This window comes from Alternaria infectoria, assembly GCF_024043175.1.
Source record: "Alternaria infectoria strain BMP 0036 chromosome Unknown scaffold_8, whole genome shotgun sequence".
Lineage (NCBI taxonomy): Eukaryota > Fungi > Ascomycota > Dothideomycetes > Pleosporales > Pleosporaceae > Alternaria > Alternaria infectoria.
The window spans coordinates 903,084-924,696 of NW_026250697.1; the positions used below are offsets into that span (position 1 = coordinate 903,084).

The following is a 21,613-nucleotide window of genomic DNA, read 5'->3' on the forward strand; positions in this document are numbered from 1 at the left end:
TGTGAAGTAAGGAACAGTGGAGAAAAGCTAAGATACTCAAGCTTTATGAAAGCTTGTACGGTGGGACCGTTGCGCCCCGCAAGCAGGTGTCATCCTACAGACTATACGCATGGAGTAATCTGAATAACCCTAGTAGCGAGCATGGCTGATACCATTGGTGCAAGTATTCTCTGAGATGGTAGTTCCTCCGTGCAAGTGCCCGTACCACCGGATGTTGTTCGGCTCTTGAGCTCTGAGCAATCTAATAGATGAACAGGCCGGGATATCGCTGTGGGGAGCGAAGAAATGTGTCGGAAAGCTCTACGCTAAGAGCAGATCAAGCTGGGGATGGACTTCTCGATGGCTCATGATTGAGCATCCCAATAAGATCTGGTGTCCGGCCAATGATGAAGACTGGAGTATCAGTAGCCCTTGTGAGATCAAATCCAGAGAACGTCTGACGGAGTAATATAATCCGCAGTTACAGCCTACTGAACGAGGCCTCTAAAGGTGACCCGTGAGAAGACCAGATCGATAAAGTTTGAGTCGTTGTTGAAATCGACTGTTGAGATTGGTACGATGATCATGCTTGGGAAACGAGTATGCGCCACATGAGTATGGGCGAGACGTCAGATCAAATGAGAGCGGGAGATGCGAGAAGAACCGACTTCATTGCAGATGTGTCGTATACAGCCACAAAATCAGGTTGTGTAGAGAAGGAGAGGATGTAGGAAACGCGGCACCGGTACCTAGTGCCAAGCCCGCGTCATTGGCTGGTTCCGAGCTTCCTCACGGCTCAAAGTCGGCAGCGCCATCTCGACCAGGCGATTGTGCAGCCATTGAGTGTCGCATGGGCTCCCTATCACACCCATGATGATGAACCCCGCCGCGAATATGCGTGCTCTGCGCGTACGGCCATCGGTACCGCGCTGCCGCCCCTCACATCGCCCGTTCCAGCACCCCAGAAGACAGGCCACGACGGCCACGGAAACCGCGACCAACGTTGGATCGGCTGGTACCCGTACCAAGAACCTCGTATACGGCACCCTCCTGACGCTCGGTGGTACCTTTGGCTACCTCTACGTCACCGACACGCGCGCGAGCATTCACGAATGGCTTGTTGTGCCTGCGCTGCGACAAATATACCCAGATGGCGAAGAGGCGCACCATGCTGGAACACACATGCTCAAGGTGCTGCATAGCTTTGGCCTGAACCCTCGGGAACGCGGCGTGGCTGACTCCCAGGGTGATCTGGCTGTCGAAGTCTTTGGACACACACTGAACAACCCGATTGGAACATCTGCTGGCATTGACAAGGGCGCCGAAATACCGACACCGCTGTTCGAGCTCGGAGCAGGAGTGGTCGAAGTGGGAGCTGTCACGCTGCTGCCACAGGAGGGCAACCCCAAGCCCCGTGTCTTCAGGATACCCAGCCAAAACGCTCTCATCAACCGCTACGGCTTCAACTCGGAAGGCGCCGAGCTGGTCGCCTCACGGTTACGACAACGCGTCAGGGAATTCGCATACCACGCTGGCCTTGGACTGGGTGAAGATGCCGAACGCCAGGTCCTCGACGGTGAAGCTGGCGTTCCACCAGGCTCGCTGCTCAAGGGGCGTCTAATGGCCGTGCAGGTTGCGAAGAACAAGACGACCTCCGAGAACGACATCGATGCTGTAGTACGCGACTATGCCACCGCCGTGGGCCATGTTGGCAAGTACGCCGACATTCTAGTAGTCAACGTCTCCTCGCCCAACACACCTGGCCTTCGCACTCTCCAAAACGTCGAGCCCTTGACGCGATTGCTCTCCGGAGTAGTAGGCGCCGTCAAAAAGATCGACCGCAAGACAAAGCCTGTTGTTATGGTCAAAGTCAGCCCCGATGAGGACTCGGAAGAGCAGGTGTCAGGCATCTGTGAGGCAGTCTGGGACTCCGGTGTGGATGGTGTCATCGTTGGCAATACCACGAAGAAGCGACCAGACCCACTGCCGAAGGGCTACCTACTTCCCCAATCAGAAGCAAAGTTGCTTCTCGAACAGGGAGGTTACTCAGGTCCCCAAACTTTCGAGCGCACACTTTCGCTTGTCAGCAGGTACAGGAAAGCGCTTGACGAAGGCCCAAAGCACATTGCACCACCGTCAGAAGCACGCACCGACGAGCCAACCGCTGGCCAGAGCACAGACGATAAGCCTTCTACCGAGTCTTCGAAGACCAAGCCAACGCTCGATCTCGACCAACCGTCCCCAACACAACTCTCTTCCAACGTCGACGATCTTTCCGAATCAGCACCTACAATGACCCTTCACTCTACACCCAGAACTGCGCCAGCACCAAACGCACCACGCAAAGTTATATTCGCGACGGGCGGCATCACAAATGGTCGGCAGGCGAGAGAGATTCTCGATGCGGGAGCAAGTGTGGCACAGGTATACACTGCTATGATCTATGGCGGTGCAGGAATAATTAGCAAGATCAAGCAGGAGATGAGAGATGATGCAAAGGAGCAGAAGACCATCACCAAGCGGTAGCCAGAAGAAGCGTGGGTAGGCATTGTATGTATACACTGTCTTTTCTAAATGCATTACTCAATTCATGAGATCATCCTTCACTCTACGAGCCGAGTATGCAGTGGCTCATTCGTGACGCAAACATATCCTTCAGTTTAAGACGCCGCTGGCTGACTCTCACTAGCCAGCCAGTCTACTACCTCTACCGCCAGTTTCATGAAATCCAGCGGCTCAGGAGGAACTATGATCTTCCCATTAAGCACTAGCCTCAGTAGAAGCTTGATGCTGCCGCACGACTTGAGTTCTGCCCGTAAGCCCTGTCGCTTCGCTTCGCTCGCAATCAAGATGGTTACCATGGCACCATCAGTAAGACAGAAGTGGCTCTGCTTCATCTTGTGTCTTGCACGTAGTGCAAAAGATGCCTTACTTTCACACTGCTTAAGAACTTGCGCGTCTATCGAAACACCCGCATCAACCAGGTGGCGGGTCATAAGGAAGTGAGTCGTTGCCCTGTCTGCAAAAGTTGTCATACCTTCGACGAGATGTTGTGATCCGATATGGGCGCCGTAGCTTCTGAGGACATCGACCAACTTTCGATGTCCGTAACGAGCTGCTTCCAGTGATGTTTGTTGAATGAGGTGATCCCGATTAAAAAGCACGAAATCGCCACCAAGTATGCGGCATACGAGTTCGGAATGTCCAGCTTCGCAAGCTTCTTTTAACGCGTACTGCAAATCGCTGTGGTGATCCCCTGGATTGCGTTTCGGGATATCGTCCTTCAAAATCGTCACGAGGGTTTCGGTTTTGCCGTTTTGTGCTCCATCGGTAATCAACTTTTTCCAAATCTCCGGGATTCGGGCTTCACGGCGAGTGACGAAAAATTCTAGTAACATTCGCACTGATTCTGTGTCTCCAGCTTTCATGGCATGACACACCGCAGTCTCGAATGTGACGAGAATCCAGTCACGTTCCCGCGCTCCAAGAGTCGGGAAATCATGTCTTGCAAGCTCTACAAGCTTAAGAACCATTGGAGTGTGGCCACACACTGCAGCTGCTTTGATCGGGCCAGTGAGTATGCCAGAAGTGTACCCCAGAGGGTCTGCCCCTTGTGCTATGAAATGATCGACAGCTTCGATATTTCCCACAGCGGCCGCCGCGGTCAAAAGATCTACCGAGGTTATCGGCGTTGCAGAGTGCTTCAAATCTTTCCTTCGATCGTTATCCATTGTATCTGGGGGTAAGAAGTCCGGCTTGCTGGAATATTTGTCGGAACCATCTCGCAGTATTTCCATGCCTGGTCTTAGGACGCTATAGGTGAGACATATATCACTAAGATAGGCTTTGCGCACAGTAGTGTCAATGACATCGTTTGTGGGGTTCGCAAATTGCATCATCTCGTCAGTAAGTTTGTCTGTTGTCGATATTCCGTTAGCAATTTGGACTCGACTTTTCGCCAAAAACATTTTCTCACTTACTGAGGCACTTGGTCAAGTCCCGGTTCATACCACGATTGCGCATACAATGATTCATGTGCAAAGTATGCGAATTCTTTCGGAGGAAAGTTGGTGGTCCGTTATCATGACGGTCATCAACTTCCGGCTCGATGTTGCGGAGATATGTCTCGTAGGCGATTGCCGGAGTTTGCGCCAACAGTACGTGGTCGATCGCATTTCGAAACGTCCCTAAAGACGCATCAGTCGCGAACAAACAATGCCGATGCAAAGTGAAGAATTAATATGAACCTGCTCGGATCTCTATCAAAGCAATCGAGTATGTACTTACGAGACACGATGCGAGCACGAAAGCTCTCGTGGAGCGGGACGGTATCGACGTACACTTTCAGGATTGGGTCGAAGAGCTCCGCAGGTAGGGTTTGGATTAACGTCATGGCGAAGGTAGCACGATTTACTTTGACTGTGTCTTGTTTGATAGCTACATGTGTCGTGCTACGACATAGGAAGCGGGGAAGGGGCTTGTTGGATTCTTATCGATGAAACTTGCAGGGTTCGGAACACCTCGCACGTCCCTAGGTAAACAAAGGGTTCCTTGGTGAGGTAAGCGAGACGCGACCATGGGCGAGATCTGTTTGTGTGCGCGCTCGTCTCGTAATAATCCAATTGCAATACCTTTAAGGGGTACTTTAGGTAGTTAGGTATGTAATAACTTTAACTTGCCGACGAATGCTGCGCTGGTACGTCTCCATGTAGATCCGAGCTCGTGACGGTCACTCGATTTGCAATGCAACGGCTTAACTTTCATCAAATTTCAGATAGAATTTGGCGCTCTTCCATCCCGCTAGATCTCTTGATGTCAATTATGATGGGAGATAATGCATGCCGAGGTGAGCCGTCACCTCTTCACGATGACGTCAGACATCATCACATCGGCTACCTCTGTGCACGTCCCCTAAGAAGCTGGCGATAGATGGGCGGCCCAATTCGATCGCGATGCAAAATCAACACCTTCATTCCGGACTGATGTCAGCGCTCTTGATACTACCATGGATACACATGCGCGACCTGTGGCGCCAGAGCGTACAACGCGTCCAGACACAACGGATGCCGCATTGCCGCAGCGTTATGTGCCTTCTATATACCGCTCCGGAACTGTTCAGCAAACTGGTAAATTACATCCTAGTCAAGTTAGAGAAATCCTGGAATCTCTCGATACCTACAATCAGCGCATTCAACACCACCCATATGATCCTCAAGCCTGGTTCGAGCGTGGCCGTCGCATGTGGATGCTCAACTTCCCTGAGCTCGCAGTCGGCGACATTTACAAAGCCAAACTACTGCAAGCAGGCAATCCGGATGCCAATAATGATCTAAGAGAATCGGTGTATGAGCTGCTCGCAGTTGCTCTACAGGCTTGTCATTGTCAATGGGACGCAGTCGAGATACTGGCAGAGTCGACGATACTGTCTCGGCCATTGTGGCGTGAGAAGGCCACAGAGAGAGCTGAAGCACTGCACGAGCTCCTTAGACGAAAAGAAGAGGCTGCAAGGACGTTGGGAGGCACACCTCATGAGCTGAAAGATAGAATAAAAGACGGTGGAGTGCTTACAGTCGAGTATCCGTGGACCATCGAGCGCCATCTGACGCGTTCATCAAAGCTCATTGAGTTGGTGAACGAGGAACTTGGTGTGGTTGAGAACGAAGCACCATGTTTTCTTGGTAAAAGTACCTTGACAAAAGACCCAGGCGAAGACATGCTGGGTATGTTTGCGGCTCGCGACATAAGGGTTGGCGAATGTATACTTACAGACCGAACCGCAACCGGTTTATGCAGCACCCCGCCACCAGACTTCTGTTCCAATTGCTATGCGCGTTTACCGGATGCTGCCAAAGGGGCGACGTGCTGTTCCGAGAGCTACTGCTCCGACGAATGTCTCCGCCTCGCGATGAGCACCTATCATAGAGTTTTATGCGGTAAAGACTTTGAATGGCTCCAGGCACCCGCTAGAGGCTTGACGCACAACGCCTCACCTCTCCGACCTCTCCTCATGTTACGATTGCTGGCAACATGCGTTCAAGCTGGTGTTGAAAAGTCACCGTTAGATCACCCGCTGATTGCGCGTCTCAAGCCTCTCGCCAACAAAGATCATCTTGATGTCTTCACTCTCAATGAATCCATCATCATCCCATTCAAGATATTAGAGCAACTCGGTGTGGACGTCTTCGCAAACCGCAACTTCGATACTGAGGTTCTTCATTCCATCTGGACGCGTCTAGCCAATAACAAAGCTGGTTCTATAGACCCCCGGCTTGGCTTCGTTGACGAAATCACACCTCATCTACCGCTGTTCAATCACAGTTGCGCACCGAACGTGGAGTGGAGAAGAGAAACCGGAAGTACGACTGTACGCTTTTTCGCGATCAAGCCAGTGATGATGGGAGACGAACTGTTTTGCAGCTATGTAAACGTCCATGGTATACCGGTGGAGCAGAGACAGGACTTGCTGTCGCCATGGTTTGAAGGGCCATGTCTGTGTTCCAGATGCACAGAGGAGATGGCCTAGCTGTGTCCTCAGATGATTACGACGTCACATGCAGATGTAGATGGGCAGTGCATATTAATGATTGTAAGACGGACGACTAGTCTAACTCTCCAAATGACGTCTATCAATGAGACGGCTGTAATTTCCCTTCATGGGGTCTCGAAGCCACGAGCCGTGACCGTGAGGTTTGCGTAGAGTTTTCTTCGTCCAACATATCTTTGAAGACTTCGAGATCACTTCTTCACGTTCTTGTCAGGCCACATGAAGTTGCTGGCATCGCCACGCTTCAACGCATCCACGCCTGGCGGAACGCTGGGCTGCCGTGTAGGATGCACTTTATCATCCATATCACCTCCCTTCTTTGCGGTGGCTTGTGCCAGCCCTCTTAATACGCTTTTACCGAACCTTGTGCCCTCGCTCTTCCGCTTGTAGACGTCGGGCTTGGAGTTCACGTCCTGAGGCTTGGGTAGCTCCAATTTGGGCGGCTTAGGCTTCTCTACACCCTTTTCTGCAACCTTGTCAAGTGTCTCTCTCAGCTTCTGCCCGTTGCCTGTCTTGTCTTGATATTCCCGGGCGAGTGAAAAGTCGTCTTCTTTGAACAGCAACACCGCGTTGTTGGGTTCGAGGGCGAAGATGCCCCTCGTCGTGAGCGCTGCGAGGGCCCTATCTCCCATGTAGGCGTCTTGGAAGATATCGGCAGTGATGGCTAGCTTAATGATGTTTGACCAGGACTGTTCGATAGCCAGCGAGTCGACGGATGTGAACTGCGATTTGAGATATAGTTTCACCATGAAGAGGTCGGGGAGGGAGAGATGCAAGTATCGTTGTGATGGTTCGAGAGTGCAGACATGATTAAGGAGTTTAGAAGACCTGGGCATGTCGGCGATGAAGATGTGGTGACGAGTCTCTCGATGGGGACCAAGTAGGATCGTGATACGGTCGTCGTAGACGACTCCGGCTTCGTGCGCTGTTACAAAATCCCAGTCCTCGTCGGCTCCATCGGGCGTGCCATTGTCATCTGCGCGTGGCAAGGTGCCTGTGTCGACAGGCGTCGCATTCTTCAGGCTACCGAACAAGTTGGTGATGAAAGACATTGCGCTATGTCGTCGCCAAAGGTTGCGCCGGCTGGCGAGGGTCGGTTATGGACAGATACAGCGAACGGTTGGGAGGGTTAGTAGAGTTGAAATATAGAAGGGCTGTAGGCGCTGGGCGCAGTTGACGACAAGGCGCACTGCCTGGTCCAGGTGGCGCGTTTCGACGCGCGGGAGAGTGCACGATACAATGGGTGGGGTGTCACTTTCACGGGTCCAGTGGAACCCAAGGAATCGCAACGTATTGTGAACCACACTTTTGGAAGCCTATCACAGGGTGTCCCCTCGTCAGCACCTGCAAAACCACCCTATCTCGGTATGTATACGCGCAACGACCCTCTCGGAACGATATTTCACCGTTTGAAGCCTTGGGATTTACGTCGCGTCACAGTTTCAAACACAACGAAAGATAACATTTGGAGACAGCGTTTCCTTAGCCTGCCAACGATTTGTGGATTTATATGTACAATTCCAGCGCGGTATGCAAGTCTATTTCGTCTCGTGTTCGGGCGTGATTGCAAAGGTAGGGCGAACGAATCTGCCAACGTGAATTAGCCAAAGTTGTCTACAAAGCCAAGTCTTCAAACCATACCTGTCGCTGTTGTAGACCCTGGTCTCTGTTCCGAGTAGCTCCTTCTCTCTCGCCTTATCTGCGAGGTGCCTTCGTACTTGATCGCGGTCTTCTTCGGCTTGCAGCGCGGGGATGAGGTGTATCCGCGCCCACATCTTCTCGCGCGCGAGTTCGCTGCGACTTGTCAGCACTTTCGCTCATATATCTCAAGACTCGCGAGTCTCCTCTCGAGGGCAGGCGCGTACTTGTGCTCTCGGATACCCTGTCCAACTCTCCAGAATCCGTAGGTCATGAGTGCCGCGGTTCCGAAGAGGTATGCGGCGGGGCGGAAGCCTCGTACGGGCAGGTTGCGCTTGTATTGTACGGGGCTGTAGCCGCCCGATGGCGGCATATCCTGCGGCATGTTGGGCGATTATTCGTGGCTCAATGGGTATTCGAAGTTGTCGTCGATGCGGAGACGTGCAGTGAGGTTCGAGCTCGGGAACCCGCGATGACAGGGATCTGGCTTGGCGCGCTAGCAAGTGAGTGAGCATAATTTTGTCGACGCTGAGTGGGTGGAAGGCAGCACTCTTGATTTTCACAAACCGAGGAAACTTTATTCGAAGATGGATTCCGAAGAGCGTCCTGCGAAGTTGCGCAAGCTAGAGCATGCGGATAGCATTGAGGATGTGGCAGAAGCACCTACGATTCCGACACCAAACGAACAACTACCTGTCGCAGCGGAAAACAGCAATCAAGCCGACGCCGTAGAATCTGTCGGAACACCGGCTGGGGGTGAGAATGCGGAGCCAAAGTTGTCAAAAAACCAGCTCAAAAAGCAAAGGAGGCTCGAACGCTGGGAAGCCGGTCGCGAAGATCGCAAACTCAAGCGGAAAGAGAAAGTCAAAGAGAAGAAAGAGCGAAGGCGAGAAGAGTGGGCGCAGATGCCTACCGACGAGAATGGCAAGAGACCAAGGCCGCCAGCTTCGCGACCTCCTCGGCAGGCAACTGGAAAACAAGTACCAATCACAGTAATCTTCGACTGCGATTTCGAAGAGCTGATGTTTGACAACGAGCTCAAGAGCTTGGGACTTCAGATTACGAGGTGTTACAGCGATAACCGAAAGGCGAACTTCAGGACCCATCTAGCTTTGAGCAGCTTCGGTGGAAAGATGAAGGAGCGTTTCGATGGCATTCTAGCAAAGCAGTACACAAGTTGGAAGGGGTTCCAGTTCTTCGAAGAAGATTTCGTTGAGGTTTCCGAAAAAGCGAAGGCGTGGATGTCAGGGCCAAACGGGGGAGAAGTTCTCGGCGCTTTGAAGACATCAGCAGAAGCCACTGCATTGGGCGATCAAGAACAACCTGATGCTGCAGTAGAGGAAGGCGAAGTCGTCTATCTTTCATCTGAGTCTGACAACGTTCTAACTCACTTGAAGCCCAACAGTACATACATTATCGGTGGACTGGTTGACAAGAACCGACACAAAGGCATATGTCACAAGCGCGCCGTGAACCGTGGGATCAAGACTGCAAAGCTACCTATTGGCGAATACCTTGAGATGAAAAGCCGGCAAGTATTGGTCACGAACCATGTGCTAGAGATTATGCTCAAGTGGATGGAGTTTGGGGATTGGGGCAAGGCGTTCATGGCGGTCATGCCCGAAAGAAAGGGTGCTAAGCTTAAGAGCGACGGAGACGACGGGGAAGAAGACGCAGATGCTGCGGGAGATGAGCATTTGGATCGAGACCTCGCAGAAGCGACAAAGGAGGCAGACGCCGAGACTACATAGACCGTCTGGGGCTTCATTTTGAGAGTGTAGAGATACCGACACTAGTAGCATTCAATCAAGAATGGAACTCTCGGTACCTTCTCGAGCCGATGCATGCTATGAGAAATGCCACTGTGGGTCGCGGGGATGACACATGTTAACTATCACGGCGCTGAGATACCGCCGCCACGATCGAGCATTACTATCTCAACCACAATCATCCTCGAGTTTTCGACCGACAATGGGGATCCTGGCTTGACTGCACGATGAATACGCGAGGTCAGCCCTACCGGGTAGCGGAGATCAAGCTTTCGCGCGACACGCTAGCAAGCTAAAGCGGTCAGGGCTCCGCAAGCTACACGTCGCGGTGCCAGAGGGTGAAGCAATCACAGAGCATACATCGCCGACATGTCCTGTATTAGTATGCGCTCATCAGAGCCTTTGGCCATGCATTCACCGCAACCACAGGCCTGCTTATGTAACAGCCACGTCCCATCCTGGTGGTGTTGTGAGGCTCCAAGCAGCTGTCAGCCCACTAATTTTGCGCAACGTCACAGCTACTCTGCCCTGCGACAGCCCCAGCACACCACCTCCAACACGCGACCCACATTAATTCAGGAACATTACTCCCATCGCAATTAGTTGCCGCTCATGTCGTACCCACCAGATACCCCGTCCTCTTCCCCGTTCCGCTCGCCCTCGTCGCAAACCTCACCGCCATCGCAGCGCTCTACACCCAACCGCTCGTCCTCATATTTCACCTATCCCGTCTCTTATGCAGTCTCGGGCATCCTGCGACGCTTGAACACGGACGCCATTCCCAAATCAGACGCGCAATCGAGATCGGAGAACAACAGCAACCGTAACAGCGCAAGCAACATACAAGCCCAGTTGCAGTCCACCGCATCTTCACTTTCACACACATTTGCGAACCTCGTCTCCTCCACCACCTCAGATATGAACTCGGTCTACCAGCCGCCACATCGGATAGCGAGCCCTTTCCAACCGCCTCCCTTGACACCGCTAAGTCTGAGAGGATGGGGAGGCAACATGCGAGAGAAGGGCAAGCTTCTGAGCACGGCGCTTGCTGAAGAGATCCGGCTCCTGCTTCCACCAAGGTTACAACTAGTGGATGAGTGGAGTCTGGCATATAGTCTGGAACAGAACGGTGTCAGCTTAGGCACACTATACAAGCAATCTGAAGACTATCTGGGCAAGAGAGGTGGCTTTGTACTGGTGGTCAAAGACGGCAGCGGAGGTGTAAGTTTGCGAACGTCAGGACAACCCCAGGGCGAATGCTTACGTAGCGCTATAGATCTTCGGCGCATATCTCTCCGACGCACCGCGGCCCTCCACATCATTTTACGGCAACGGCGAATGCTTCCTCTGGCGCGCGCACATACTCTCAGGTTTCTCAGACCTGCAGATGAACCTCCCACCACCCCCATCCGAAGATACGACGGACGCTGTGCGAATGACAACCATATCTTCACCGAAGAGGAAGGGCGATTCGCTAGCACCCCCACAGAACGGTCGGGCCAGTAAGAGTGGTGCGAGCACGCCAGAACGAATAAGATTCAAGGCATTCCCCTACAGCGGGGTGAATGACTATATGATCTTTTGCGAGCATAGCTACCTGAGTGTTGGCGGCGGGTAAGTAGCAGCGTGTTGTTATCATTAAGGACTCAGTGGACTGACGGTGTCGCAGTGACGGTCACTATGGCCTATGGCTAGACGACAACCTCGAAAAGGGCGTCTCCGATACGTGCCCGACGTTTGGCAACGAGCCCCTTAGTGACGATGGCAAGAAATTCGAGGTCATGGGCGTTGAGCTGTGGTACATTGGCGTATAGGACCAGATCGTCTACGGCCTTTCGCTGAGCAGAAAACGCGTAATATTCGGCACTGGCGGCATTTCGACGGCGTTGGAAGACGGCGTGGAATTTGGCTATGACAAAGCTACATAGCTTATGATGTATACCGTGTCTGGAGTCACCAGCAGAGGACGGTGATGAGCAGAATACCCATTTGAAGAGTTTGTTTTACGCTTTTCATCCTTTCGATCGGCGCCACGGAGTATCATGTCTCACATCAATTGATGTCTTTGTCATCCGGCTGGGCTTTCTCGACCACGTCGGCTGATCCATTCACACACAAGAGATATACGATTCTTCGCGGGCACGCCAGCCTAGGACAAATATACACAATCAGAGCCTGCGTAAAAGTTAGGTCACCTGCTTTGCAAGTTCTTGTATTGATGTAGTCTGCAGACCTGTTCAGTTTTTTTCTTGTATAAGGTGCAGGTACGACTATAACGTTCGCTCTATTCGGAAAACTTATTGGCTGCCTTCAAAACGACTGTCATGCTCGCCTTGCTCGGATACTGGAATGCTTCTTGGCGGTTCTCTCACCTTGAGGTACCGTCACCGCTCCATGACGAGGTGCGCACGGCCCGGCTCTCACCCTCTTGTGTCTGCAGTACTTCTATCTAGGTCGTGTCTTCCGTGCCCTCCAGCTTATAGCATTCTCATTCTACAAGATCACCATTTGTGCAGATGACCATCACTAAATCTCGAGGAGCGACCAAGAAGTTGGGGCCCATTATGTACGTCACTCCGTCCCTCTTATACCACATGTAACTTGCTGATATTGCGCAGTGTGGGCAACAGAATCATAAGCTTCAAGGCCCCCAATATTGATCGCCGCTTCACTGTACATGAAGGTAACAACACATAAAGCCATTTCAGGAGTCCAACATACTAACACCATTCGTTTACCGTAGACCTCATCTGCAACACCTCTCGATTCTTCAAAGACCGCCTCCAGAGAAACCGAAAGCCCATCTTCAGCATTGATGAATGTTGCGTCTGCGCTGAGACTCTCAACGCTATGATAGGAGACATCTCCTTCTGCTCCAAGTGCGGGCAAAATGTCCACGAAGTCTGCATGGAAGCCTGGAAGCGCTCATCGACTACCATTCTCAAGAAGTAGTCAATCCCGACCTGTCCGATGTGTCGTGCGAGCTGGAAGAACGAGTCACTACCCAAGGAGCTAGACCTAGAGTCTGAGCTAGACGCTGAGGCTACGCAAATCTACCTGGACTGGCTGTATACCTCCACTTTACACATATCCGCAAAGGTCTCTCGCATTAACGATGCCTTCAATCTTGTCATCCTCAAACTCTGGACTGTTGCCAACGCCGTCGAAGATCCAGTGTTCAAGTCGCAAGTCATTGCCACTTACTTCGCAGAAGCTCGCGCGCGTTTCTGGAAAGAGAGCGTGAAGTGGGCTTTCGTGGAGCGTAAGTGCGATGACGAAATTCGAGCTTTCGTCATCGACATATCGCTTGCCTATATCGAGCCCGGTTGGTTCAAGAGCGAGGGCAAGAACTGGCCAGAGGCCTTCGTGAGTGAGCTAGCAGATGCAGCCATGGTCCGGTGGGGAGACAGGAAAGATGGCAGAGCGACAAGGAAGATGTGGATGGAGAAGCTGAGCGTAGAAGTGGATCTGACGAGCGATGACGAAGATACTGCGCCTGTAGGCGGCAGCACGAGTTTAGCGTCGGCAGCACCGCGAAGTCTGCGAGGCAGGAATCCAGCTATTGGTCTGAATAGTCCCAAAGCTGAAGCTACAGAAGTACCAGCAACCAGGAAGCGTCCATGTCAAAAGGTCGAAGTGAAGAAGCATACACATAGTGCGAAGCGTCGGCTGAAGCAAGATGTCCGCTCCATGCCTCTTTCCGATGACTCGGACGACGGCGGACTGGTTGTATACAGGTCGAAAGGGTGAGCGTTCGTGACGGCACTGGGAGTCTTCTGTCTTCTTGTTTCTCATTCTGATGACTTGCACCTGGCATTCGGGACTTACACTACCCAAACACGATATACGAGGTTTGATGCTTGTTTACGCCCAATCGAACTGCATTAGCTCGAAACGAAGACAATCGAACGACTGTGTACATCACATCTTTACCCCGACCCATCATTCGATGTTGTGCCTTACGTCGACCTTTACTAACGTGAATCACAACAGTATTCACTTCGAGAACACTGCGGGCCTCAGCTCATCAAGTTTCCGGGGCCCGAGACACTCCTACTGGTTGCGCGTTGCGCACTGGTCTGCAACTACCGAAGCAACATAGTGCAACTGAACGATAGAATATCACTCACCCGTAGGTACTGCCTAATCGGCTTGTCATCCAATGCTCATACCCCGACTAGAGAACCGCTCAAAAACGATCTTATTCAGCCACCGCGCCATTCAAGTAGCGGAAGATATCAAGACCAGGAAAGATGCCCAAGCAGGAGAAGCGCATCAGCGTTAGGAAGAAGCGAGCTATTCGGTACGTTTTCTGTGAGGATTGTAACACCAACCGCTAACCCGCTCCTAGGTTCGGCCACAAAATCGTCCGCGTCCAAGTTTCACGCGGCGAGGAGTTCACTGTCCCCGAAGACATCATATGCAGCAGATCCACATTCTTCACGAAAAAGCTACAACCGAAGCGCAAGCCTCTCAAGAAAGACAGTGAATGCGCGATCTGCACGGAACCGCTCGAGCACGGTATACAAGAGCTTACTTACTGCGCTACACATTGTGGTAACAACTTTCATCATAAATGCATTGAGAAGTGGAAGGCGGAGAAGCAGACAGCTCGTCAACCAGTCAACTGTCCTTTCTGTCGTCACAGCTGGTTGAATGACACCGACGTCATCACAGTACATAAGTTTTCCGCCATCGACGCTGATGCCTTCGCAATCTTTGTTGAGTGGCTTTACTATGATCATATCGCGGTTGAAGACCGGGCGGATGAAGATGGCAAATTCTCTCTTGACACACATGAACTTGTTAAGGCATACGTTTTAGGACTCAAACTAAAGAGCAAAAAGTTCTGTCGAGACGTTATACAGGGATTGGTCGAAGTTAGTAAAGACATTGATGAATATCCGGGTCCGGACAGTATCCGCCTCGCTTACGATAAGACAGCCAAGGGATCATCACTAAGGTTGGTCTTGGTACAACTATGGGCAGACACAGCGGATGCTGCTTGGATTGAGGACGATGAGACAGACGAGTATCCCGCAGAATTCTTGAAGGATTTGACAATCGCTCTGTTGAGGAAGTATCGTGGTAAACAGAAGTGGGATCTAGAAATGATAATAAAAGGTCAAACGGTGGAGGATTCTATCTTAGTTGACGACTCAGATGAGGACAAGTCGCGTGAAGACGAGGATCAAGAAATGGAGGACGGAGAATAGGAGGATGACGAAAAGCGACATCAGTGAGTACAGGGCACTTACAGCACTTCACACTACTCGATATTTGGTGTTGTGGCTGGTAGATAATATCAGTGGAAGCAATGCACTAATAAGTACGACTTTCGACTGCTAGGTATACGACTTTCATGGTGGCTTCAGATATGGAACAACGGTGTAGTGAACCACTTCTTCTTGTCATGCAAGTCGCTGTACGCCGACTTCAAGACCCCTGAACTACTTGAGCATCCTCAGCAACCGTAGCGTGTACTCCATCAACGTTAGTCCCACTTGCAGCCACTTCCGCTTCCTCCTCTTCGCCCACTTCGACAAGAGAGTCATCCTATGTCTTCCTGTCGATATCTACCGCCTCGGTATGAGTTGGCGACTCCTCCTTAGCAAGTACACCACCATCTGTGTGCTGCATTTGACGCTCAGGATCATTTGCATGCGCATTCTCGATACCAATTTCGGCTGTGGAGAACTTGTCTGCGACATTACGGTAGGCTGGCACAAAGTTGACACAGAAAGCATAGCTCCACGCCGCAATGAAGAACGCCATCGGAACGGTCATGGCGATGGCGGTGGGCGCATATCCATCCAGAGGTCTAGCCTTCCCTAGCGTGTCACTCGCTCCAAACAGTAGTGGAGGGACGACAGCACCACCAGATACACCGGCCACGATGAAGCCCGAGCCTCTCTTTGAGTACTTGCCCAGTCCGCGCATACCAAGCGCAACAATCGTCGGGAAGATAATACTCTCAAAGAAGAGTACAATGTAAAGCATGCTCATGCCGGTATTGCCTCGCTCGGTAATGGAAGGGATGACGAAGACGATACATAACGTCATGAACGCGAGGAACACCCATCGTGGTTTGACGAACTTCATGAAGGCACTGCCAATGAAGCGACCCATAGTGAAACAGCCCTGTGCACCAGCAAGGAACCGAGCTGCTGTCGAATTGTCGGTTTCGCGTCCATTTATGACCCTTGTCTCGACGACATAGTTGATGAAGGCTCCAGCTATCGCCACCTGTGCGCCAGTGTAGCAGAATTGAGCAAATGTCGCATGGAAGAGACGGTATTGTTTGCGGAAAGGCTTTACGTCGGTGCCAGCGTGAGTGCTTTCAGCCTGAAAAGCCATATCGGCATCTCGTGGATGTTAGCACCTGGTCATTTCCCATTAAGGAGCAAGCTTACCAGTGATCTCAGGTATCTCCGTGAAGTAATAAACGATCGCAAGGAGAAAAACGAAGCATGCGATACCGAGGTAAGTCCATTGCACGTTCTCAAGGGATGCTTGATCGGTGCCAACGTTGTTGAAGAAGACATATGACCCTAAAACTGGCGCTACCACAGTGCCGATGCCGTTGAAAGCCTGCGCGATGTTGATCCTGATCTCTGAATACTTGGGTGGTCCGCAAACTACTTTCGTTAGTACTGCATCCATCATTCAATCGACTCATACATACCAGCCAGGTAAGGGTTGGCTGCTGTCTCAAGCGAGCCTAGTCCATTACCGATGACGAAGATGGCTACACAAAAGCCTCCGAACGAACGATATACAAGACATGGCCAGGCAAGAAGAGAGCCCACGCCGTAAAGTGTCAGACCCCAGATGAAGGTTGCTTTGTAGCCCCAGTGGCGCAGAAGCCAGTTGGCATGACCGAGGGAAGCAAGTGGGTACGCGCCGAAGTATGCTGCCTGTAAGCCTGAAGAGCGAGCGCGCGTTATGCCAAGGACGTCTTGAAAATGCTTGTTGAGGGTATCGATAAGACCGTACGAGAATCCCTATGATCATCAGCCACATACACTGGGTTTAAGGCATCGTCGTGGCTCACCCAGAGAAAGAATAGAATGGTGACGAGGCAGAGCGGGTAGATGGACTCGCGCAGCGTCAGTTCAGCAGCACGCGTCCTCTGGTCGTCGCGACTGCGCAGTGTGGGTCTCTTAAGGAACCCCATGTTCGCTTTGTGATACGATAGAGATGCCGATTAGCGATTGGTCTGTGGATAATGCCGATCAGGTCGTGGACTGGACGAAAGATTCGAGCATTGAGGTTGAGTTGAGTGGAGTCAACAGTAGGCAGTCGCGATGAGGTAAATCGGCAGGGTCTTCAGGCCCTCAAGTACCTGCTGTCACCCACGTGAGCTGGCGGCAGAAATGTCGGTCCATGTGCACGGCAACCAGGTTTCGCAAGAACAGACTCGATCTCAGAGGGTGATTCTACGAACCCGCCGTTGCAGCCAAGATGAGGCTTGACCTCATCAAGCAGTGGGGAGGGGAGAAGCTGGGGTAAAACCTGGGGATTTTAACGCTGAGGAGTCTAGCGTGATGTGACGTTGGGAGGATGTTCTGACAGATGATGCATCCTCGGCAGAGTTAGACCGAATGTCTGCATCGATGGTGGTTAAATCGGGTAGTGATCAGCACACGTCGCGTCATGTCTGAACCGCGTTGAAGAGCCGCGGTACATTGCGTGTGCATCGGGCTTTCTGTGGAAAGTAAGTCGAGCAGAAGTTGCGATAGCCATGCTTGTAATAATGGCAGTCGCAATTAGCGTAGTGAGTACCTCTCCGGCGAATATCACGTCACACGGCGTCCAGGGGCACCCTAACATGGTGAGAACCAAAGATTATTCCAGAACTGCAATAGAAGATTCACCCATCTAATCCTTGTTCTTGAAATCCAAGCCGCTCTCTTTCCTCACAACTCCGTAAACACTCGGAATATCTCCTCTGTCTCCGATTTCACTCTTCACACTATCCAGTCTACCCTGTGCTAAGCCTAGCATCTTCATACTTTCCTTCGCGCCACTGCTCTCCGCCAATGACATGGCATGCCTTGCATCTTTTCGTGCCAAGTCGATATGGAAGAGAGGTTCCTCGCGCTGATAGTAGTCGCCGGCTAGCATGCGCTGCGAGTACGCGGTGTAGGGACCGGGAAACATGGTAGAGATGAACGTGTGGAGGTTGTCGACCCCTAGACCAGACTTTTCGGCAAGGACGTGGCCTTCGGACAGCTGCGAGACCATGTTCAAAATGAAGGTGTTGCCGATGACTTTCATGAGGGTAGCGTTTCCTGCTGGCTGGCCTGAGTAATCGATGTTCGTGCGACCCATCACGCCTGTCGTATACGGGACTACTTTATCGCAGGACGCTTTTGAGCCTGCTGTCACACAAACAAGCTGGCCGTTATCTGCCATGGCTGGGGCACCGAATACTGGGATGTTGTTAGGCCCGTCCTGGGGGAGCACTTCTATCTTCACATGCGTAACTTACCTGGCATGCCCACGAACTCACCCCCCTTCTCGGTTATCTTCTTCTCCAAAGCATTCGTCGTTTCCGGGTGTACCGTGGAGCAATCTACAATAAGTTTGCCCTTGACATCTTCTTCGAGCATCTTGTCAACAGCAGCTTTAACGGCTGCATCGTCGCCCAGGCACATGAAGACAATGTCGGAAGGTTTGACAGCATCGTTGATGGTATCGGCAACCTTGGTCTTGGAGCTGCCGAGTTTGGATGCGAGGTCTTCGGAGCGGGATTTGGTGCGGTTGAACAGGATTAGGGGCTTATCGAGGTTGCCTTTTTCCACCAAGTTCTGTGGAGTCAGTACGAAAACCAAGTAAGAATCTTAGATGCTTCATACTTTGCACATGCCCTGTGATAGTTAGTGACATGGTCGAGCTGATGACCTTCCTCACTGACCCTGCCCATGTTGCCGAGGCCAATCCAAGCGAGCTGTGGCGCCATGATTTCTTCTGGGATCGGACTGTATCCTTTCTCTTCCAGCGCAAAGGCAATGCCAAGTGCGACAACTTATACAAATCTCTGCTTGTACCTTGCGCACCGTTTGTCAGCGCTTCGTCATGGTGTTCATCATCGTCATCTGCCAGTAGCCCGGGGATAAGGCCACACCGGGCCGATGTCGGTTACCAGCAAATGACGTTCGCACGCCATTATCGATGTTGAGTCCTCGAAAATGCGGATGCGGGCACATTTCCCCACACATTTGCAGAGTCATACCTCTGCTCCGAGCTCCAGTCACACGATTTTGACCTTTCGCATGTTCGGCAGCTGAGCGGTAGCATGAAGCATGTTCATCTGGAGCAAAGCCCCCGCGAGGGGCTTGGGGAAGGCTACGAAGAAGGTGGGCGCGGCGTCTTCAAGCGCAGTTATAGCAGTGCTGACGATTAACAGCTCCCCAGGCGCGATGACAACAGAAACATCTTCACCAAGCTCCAATTCGCGCCTCTCTCCACGTCCACCATATACGTCCGAAAATCGTCGAGCTCAGCGAAAGAGCGCCAGCGCGCCGAACGTCAGCAGTTGACGCGTCTACTGAAGGAATCGCCCGGTAAACGCGACGCGCGCAACTTCCTTAAGCAGTTCGATGCGCCTAAGAAGGGCAAGGCGGCTATCGCAGCCAAAGCCAGGGAGGGGGTGAGCGAGAATATACACAATGACTCGGGTTCGCTGCGAACCGGTGTGAACCTGGGCGATCTCTACAAGCCCACCGTCTTCACCCGCGAACCGCTTCCCGAGGAGGAGTACCAGGCCGAAGAGAAGGATGAGCCGGTGCATATGGCGCTTGTCAAGCTTCGGCAGCCTCAGACCCTCGACGACCGCACCTTGGGCGACATCGCTTTGACTCTAAGTCAGATGGCGCAGCTGGGGCTTAGCACTGCTGTAGTGCTCGATTGCGATCACGATGCCGATGCGCACACCACGGACTTGACGTTGGAATACGGAAACATGGTCAGGGAGCAAGCATTGCGCTTAGTTGCAGCGTTGGAAGACTACAACGAGCCAGGAGCTCTGTTGGTCGAAGATGCTTTGGGCTACTCCCCACTGGCCAACGACATACCCAGTACCGTCCAGGTACGGGGAGGTGTAGAGGTACAGCACAATTACCTGCTACTTCCGCCCATCGACGACGGCGTTATCCCAGTCATAACACCCTTCGCCTACGACACAAATCTGAAGAAGGTCAGGGTCCAGGCAGACGACGTGCTTCTGGCGCTTGTTCGCGAGTTTGCCGGTCTCGCCGGCCAGACAGGCAGCAATGGCTCAGTTGGTGGCGCATTGTACAAAACAAAGGATGTCGTCGAAAGACCTATTCTGGACCGCATCATTATACTTGACCCTCTTGGTGGCATACCATCCGAGAAGCGAGCAGATGGCGCTCATGTTTTCGTCAATCTAGAAGCCGAGTACCGTGACATCAAGAAAGAGCTGCAGCAGCTATCGTCAGCCACCCCGGATGATAAGACTCAGCGTCCAACTTCATTGAGTTCGAGCAACCCGTTCTCGAAATTCGTCGAGGAAGAAATAGCATCGTTACCAGGTGCACCGGTACGACAGATTGGCAACTCAGCCCCGATACGCCATCTGAAGAACCTCGAAGTGGTCGAGCGCGGCTTGAAGCTGTTACCCCCATCGTCGTCTGGCCTCGTCCTGACACCCTTAGAAGCAGCAAGGAAAGCTATACCTGACGATGCGCGCACTTCGCCTGCGAAGAATCCTCTACTACATAACGTGTTAACAGACAAGCCGATGACATCGTCGTCGCTGCCGACAACGCCGACTTCTCGTTTCCTTGGCTCCACCGCACCCAACCCTGCTACTTTCTTCAAGAAAGGCATACCGCTCACCATGATTCCGGATCCGCGGATTCACGGACCATGGCAGCCACCCTCTGCAACGAACCCGAGCATAGAGCTAGCAGACGACCTGCGCATCAACTTCCCAAAACTCGTCGATCTCATCGATGACTCTTTCCGACGTAAACTGCATCCTCAGAACTACCTCGACCGTATTCGTGGCCGTGTGGCCGGCATCATTATAGCGGGTGATTACGAAGGTGGCGCCATCTGCACATGGGAAACGCCCGCATCCCTCCATGGGCTCAGTCCTCCTAGCAGGCCTTCTCCAGACTCGCCATACTACATTCCTTACCTCGATAAATTCGCGGTTCTCACGTCGTCGCAAGGTTCCGGTGGCGTCTCCGACATTGTCTGGGCTGCTTTGACTCGAACATGCTTTCCAGATGGCGTAGTCTGGAGGAGTCGGACGAGCAACCCGGTCAACAAATGGTACCAAGAGAGGAGCAAGGGCATGTGGAACTTGCCTGGTGATCAATGGACCATGTTTTGGACTACGCAGGGTGTCGAGAAAAGATGGAGTGCTGAGGAGTGGGGTGGGACACAAAAGGAGAAGGATTTGAGAAGGTGGGATGCCTATGTAGATGTCTGTAGTGGCATTGAACCGAGCTGGGCAGATGGCATACAAAGAGCGGATTAGATTCAGTCTAAGCAAACTACGAACTCTCAAGTCTTTCTATCAGACAGAGAAGTCATACCGTGTTGCTATTCTTTCAATCCAGAAAAACAGTCTCATGATGAGCGTGTGCCCCTATGAACCGACATGCCAGTATCTACAGCTTTCCAACTGCGACCACCCACAATTTCT

At 52.2% G+C, this 21,613-nt stretch overlaps 11 protein-coding genes across 11 annotated transcripts; 6 read left to right on the forward strand and 5 right to left on the reverse strand.

Annotated features, from left to right (window-relative positions):
- Positions 1-852: 852 nt before the first annotated feature.
- J4E92_005721 (uncharacterized protein) lies at positions 853-2,505 on the forward strand (the record flags this gene model as incomplete). The annotated part of the gene is made up of 1 exon (XM_051497099.1): positions 853-2,505. One exon carries the CDS (start codon positions 853-855, stop codon positions 2,503-2,505), a length of 1,653 nt encoding a protein of 550 aa, XP_051352759.1.
- A 134-nt stretch (positions 2,506-2,639) lies between these two features.
- J4E92_005722 (uncharacterized protein) lies at positions 2,640-3,878 on the reverse strand (the record flags this gene model as incomplete). Its single annotated transcript, XM_051497100.1, has 1 exon — positions 2,640-3,878. The coding sequence occupies one exon, from the start codon at positions 3,876-3,878 to the stop codon at positions 2,640-2,642; it is 1,239 nt and encodes a 412-aa protein (XP_051352760.1).
- A 2,836-nt stretch (positions 3,879-6,714) lies between these two features.
- Positions 6,715-7,575, reverse strand: J4E92_005723 (uncharacterized protein; the record flags this gene model as incomplete). The annotated part of the gene is made up of 1 exon (XM_051497101.1): positions 6,715-7,575. One exon carries the CDS (start codon positions 7,573-7,575, stop codon positions 6,715-6,717), a length of 861 nt encoding a protein of 286 aa, XP_051352761.1.
- Positions 7,576-8,061: 486 nt separating this feature from the next.
- Positions 8,062-8,546, reverse strand: J4E92_005724 (uncharacterized protein; the record flags this gene model as incomplete). The annotated part of the gene is made up of 3 exons (XM_051497102.1): positions 8,062-8,110; positions 8,165-8,317; positions 8,389-8,546. 3 exons carry the CDS (start codon positions 8,544-8,546, stop codon positions 8,062-8,064), a joined length of 360 nt encoding a protein of 119 aa, XP_051352762.1.
- A 202-nt stretch (positions 8,547-8,748) lies between these two features.
- On the forward strand, positions 8,749-9,912 carry J4E92_005725 (uncharacterized protein; the record flags this gene model as incomplete). The annotated part of the gene is made up of 1 exon (XM_051497103.1): positions 8,749-9,912. One exon carries the CDS (start codon positions 8,749-8,751, stop codon positions 9,910-9,912), a length of 1,164 nt encoding a protein of 387 aa, XP_051352763.1.
- A 630-nt stretch (positions 9,913-10,542) lies between these two features.
- On the forward strand, positions 10,543-11,744 carry J4E92_005726 (uncharacterized protein; the record flags this gene model as incomplete). Its single annotated transcript, XM_051497104.1, has 3 exons — positions 10,543-11,151; positions 11,207-11,544; positions 11,600-11,744. The coding sequence occupies 3 exons, from the start codon at positions 10,543-10,545 to the stop codon at positions 11,742-11,744; spliced, it is 1,092 nt and encodes a 363-aa protein (XP_051352764.1).
- Positions 11,745-12,900: 1,156 nt separating this feature from the next.
- J4E92_005727 (uncharacterized protein) lies at positions 12,901-13,680 on the forward strand (the record flags this gene model as incomplete). The annotated part of the gene is made up of 1 exon (XM_051497105.1): positions 12,901-13,680. The coding sequence occupies one exon, from the start codon at positions 12,901-12,903 to the stop codon at positions 13,678-13,680; it is 780 nt and encodes a 259-aa protein (XP_051352765.1).
- Positions 13,681-14,183: 503 nt separating this feature from the next.
- J4E92_005728 (uncharacterized protein) lies at positions 14,184-15,146 on the forward strand (the record flags this gene model as incomplete). The annotated part of the gene is made up of 2 exons (XM_051497106.1): positions 14,184-14,233; positions 14,282-15,146. The coding sequence occupies 2 exons, from the start codon at positions 14,184-14,186 to the stop codon at positions 15,144-15,146; spliced, it is 915 nt and encodes a 304-aa protein (XP_051352766.1).
- Positions 15,147-15,486: 340 nt separating this feature from the next.
- J4E92_005729 (uncharacterized protein) lies at positions 15,487-17,107 on the reverse strand (the record flags this gene model as incomplete). The annotated part of the gene is made up of 4 exons (XM_051497107.1): positions 15,487-16,295; positions 16,344-16,568; positions 16,616-16,934; positions 16,985-17,107. The coding sequence occupies 4 exons, from the start codon at positions 17,105-17,107 to the stop codon at positions 15,487-15,489; spliced, it is 1,476 nt and encodes a 491-aa protein (XP_051352767.1).
- Positions 17,108-17,811: 704 nt separating this feature from the next.
- On the reverse strand, positions 17,812-18,895 carry J4E92_005730 (uncharacterized protein; the record flags this gene model as incomplete). The annotated part of the gene is made up of 3 exons (XM_051497108.1): positions 17,812-18,365; positions 18,425-18,743; positions 18,851-18,895. The coding sequence occupies 3 exons, from the start codon at positions 18,893-18,895 to the stop codon at positions 17,812-17,814; spliced, it is 918 nt and encodes a 305-aa protein (XP_051352768.1).
- A 343-nt stretch (positions 18,896-19,238) lies between these two features.
- On the forward strand, positions 19,239-21,445 carry ARG2 (Amino-acid acetyltransferase, mitochondrial; the record flags this gene model as incomplete). The annotated part of the gene is made up of 2 exons (XM_051497109.1): positions 19,239-19,292; positions 19,343-21,445. The coding sequence occupies 2 exons, from the start codon at positions 19,239-19,241 to the stop codon at positions 21,443-21,445; spliced, it is 2,157 nt and encodes a 718-aa protein (XP_051352769.1).
- Between the last annotated feature and the right edge of the window lie 168 nt (positions 21,446-21,613).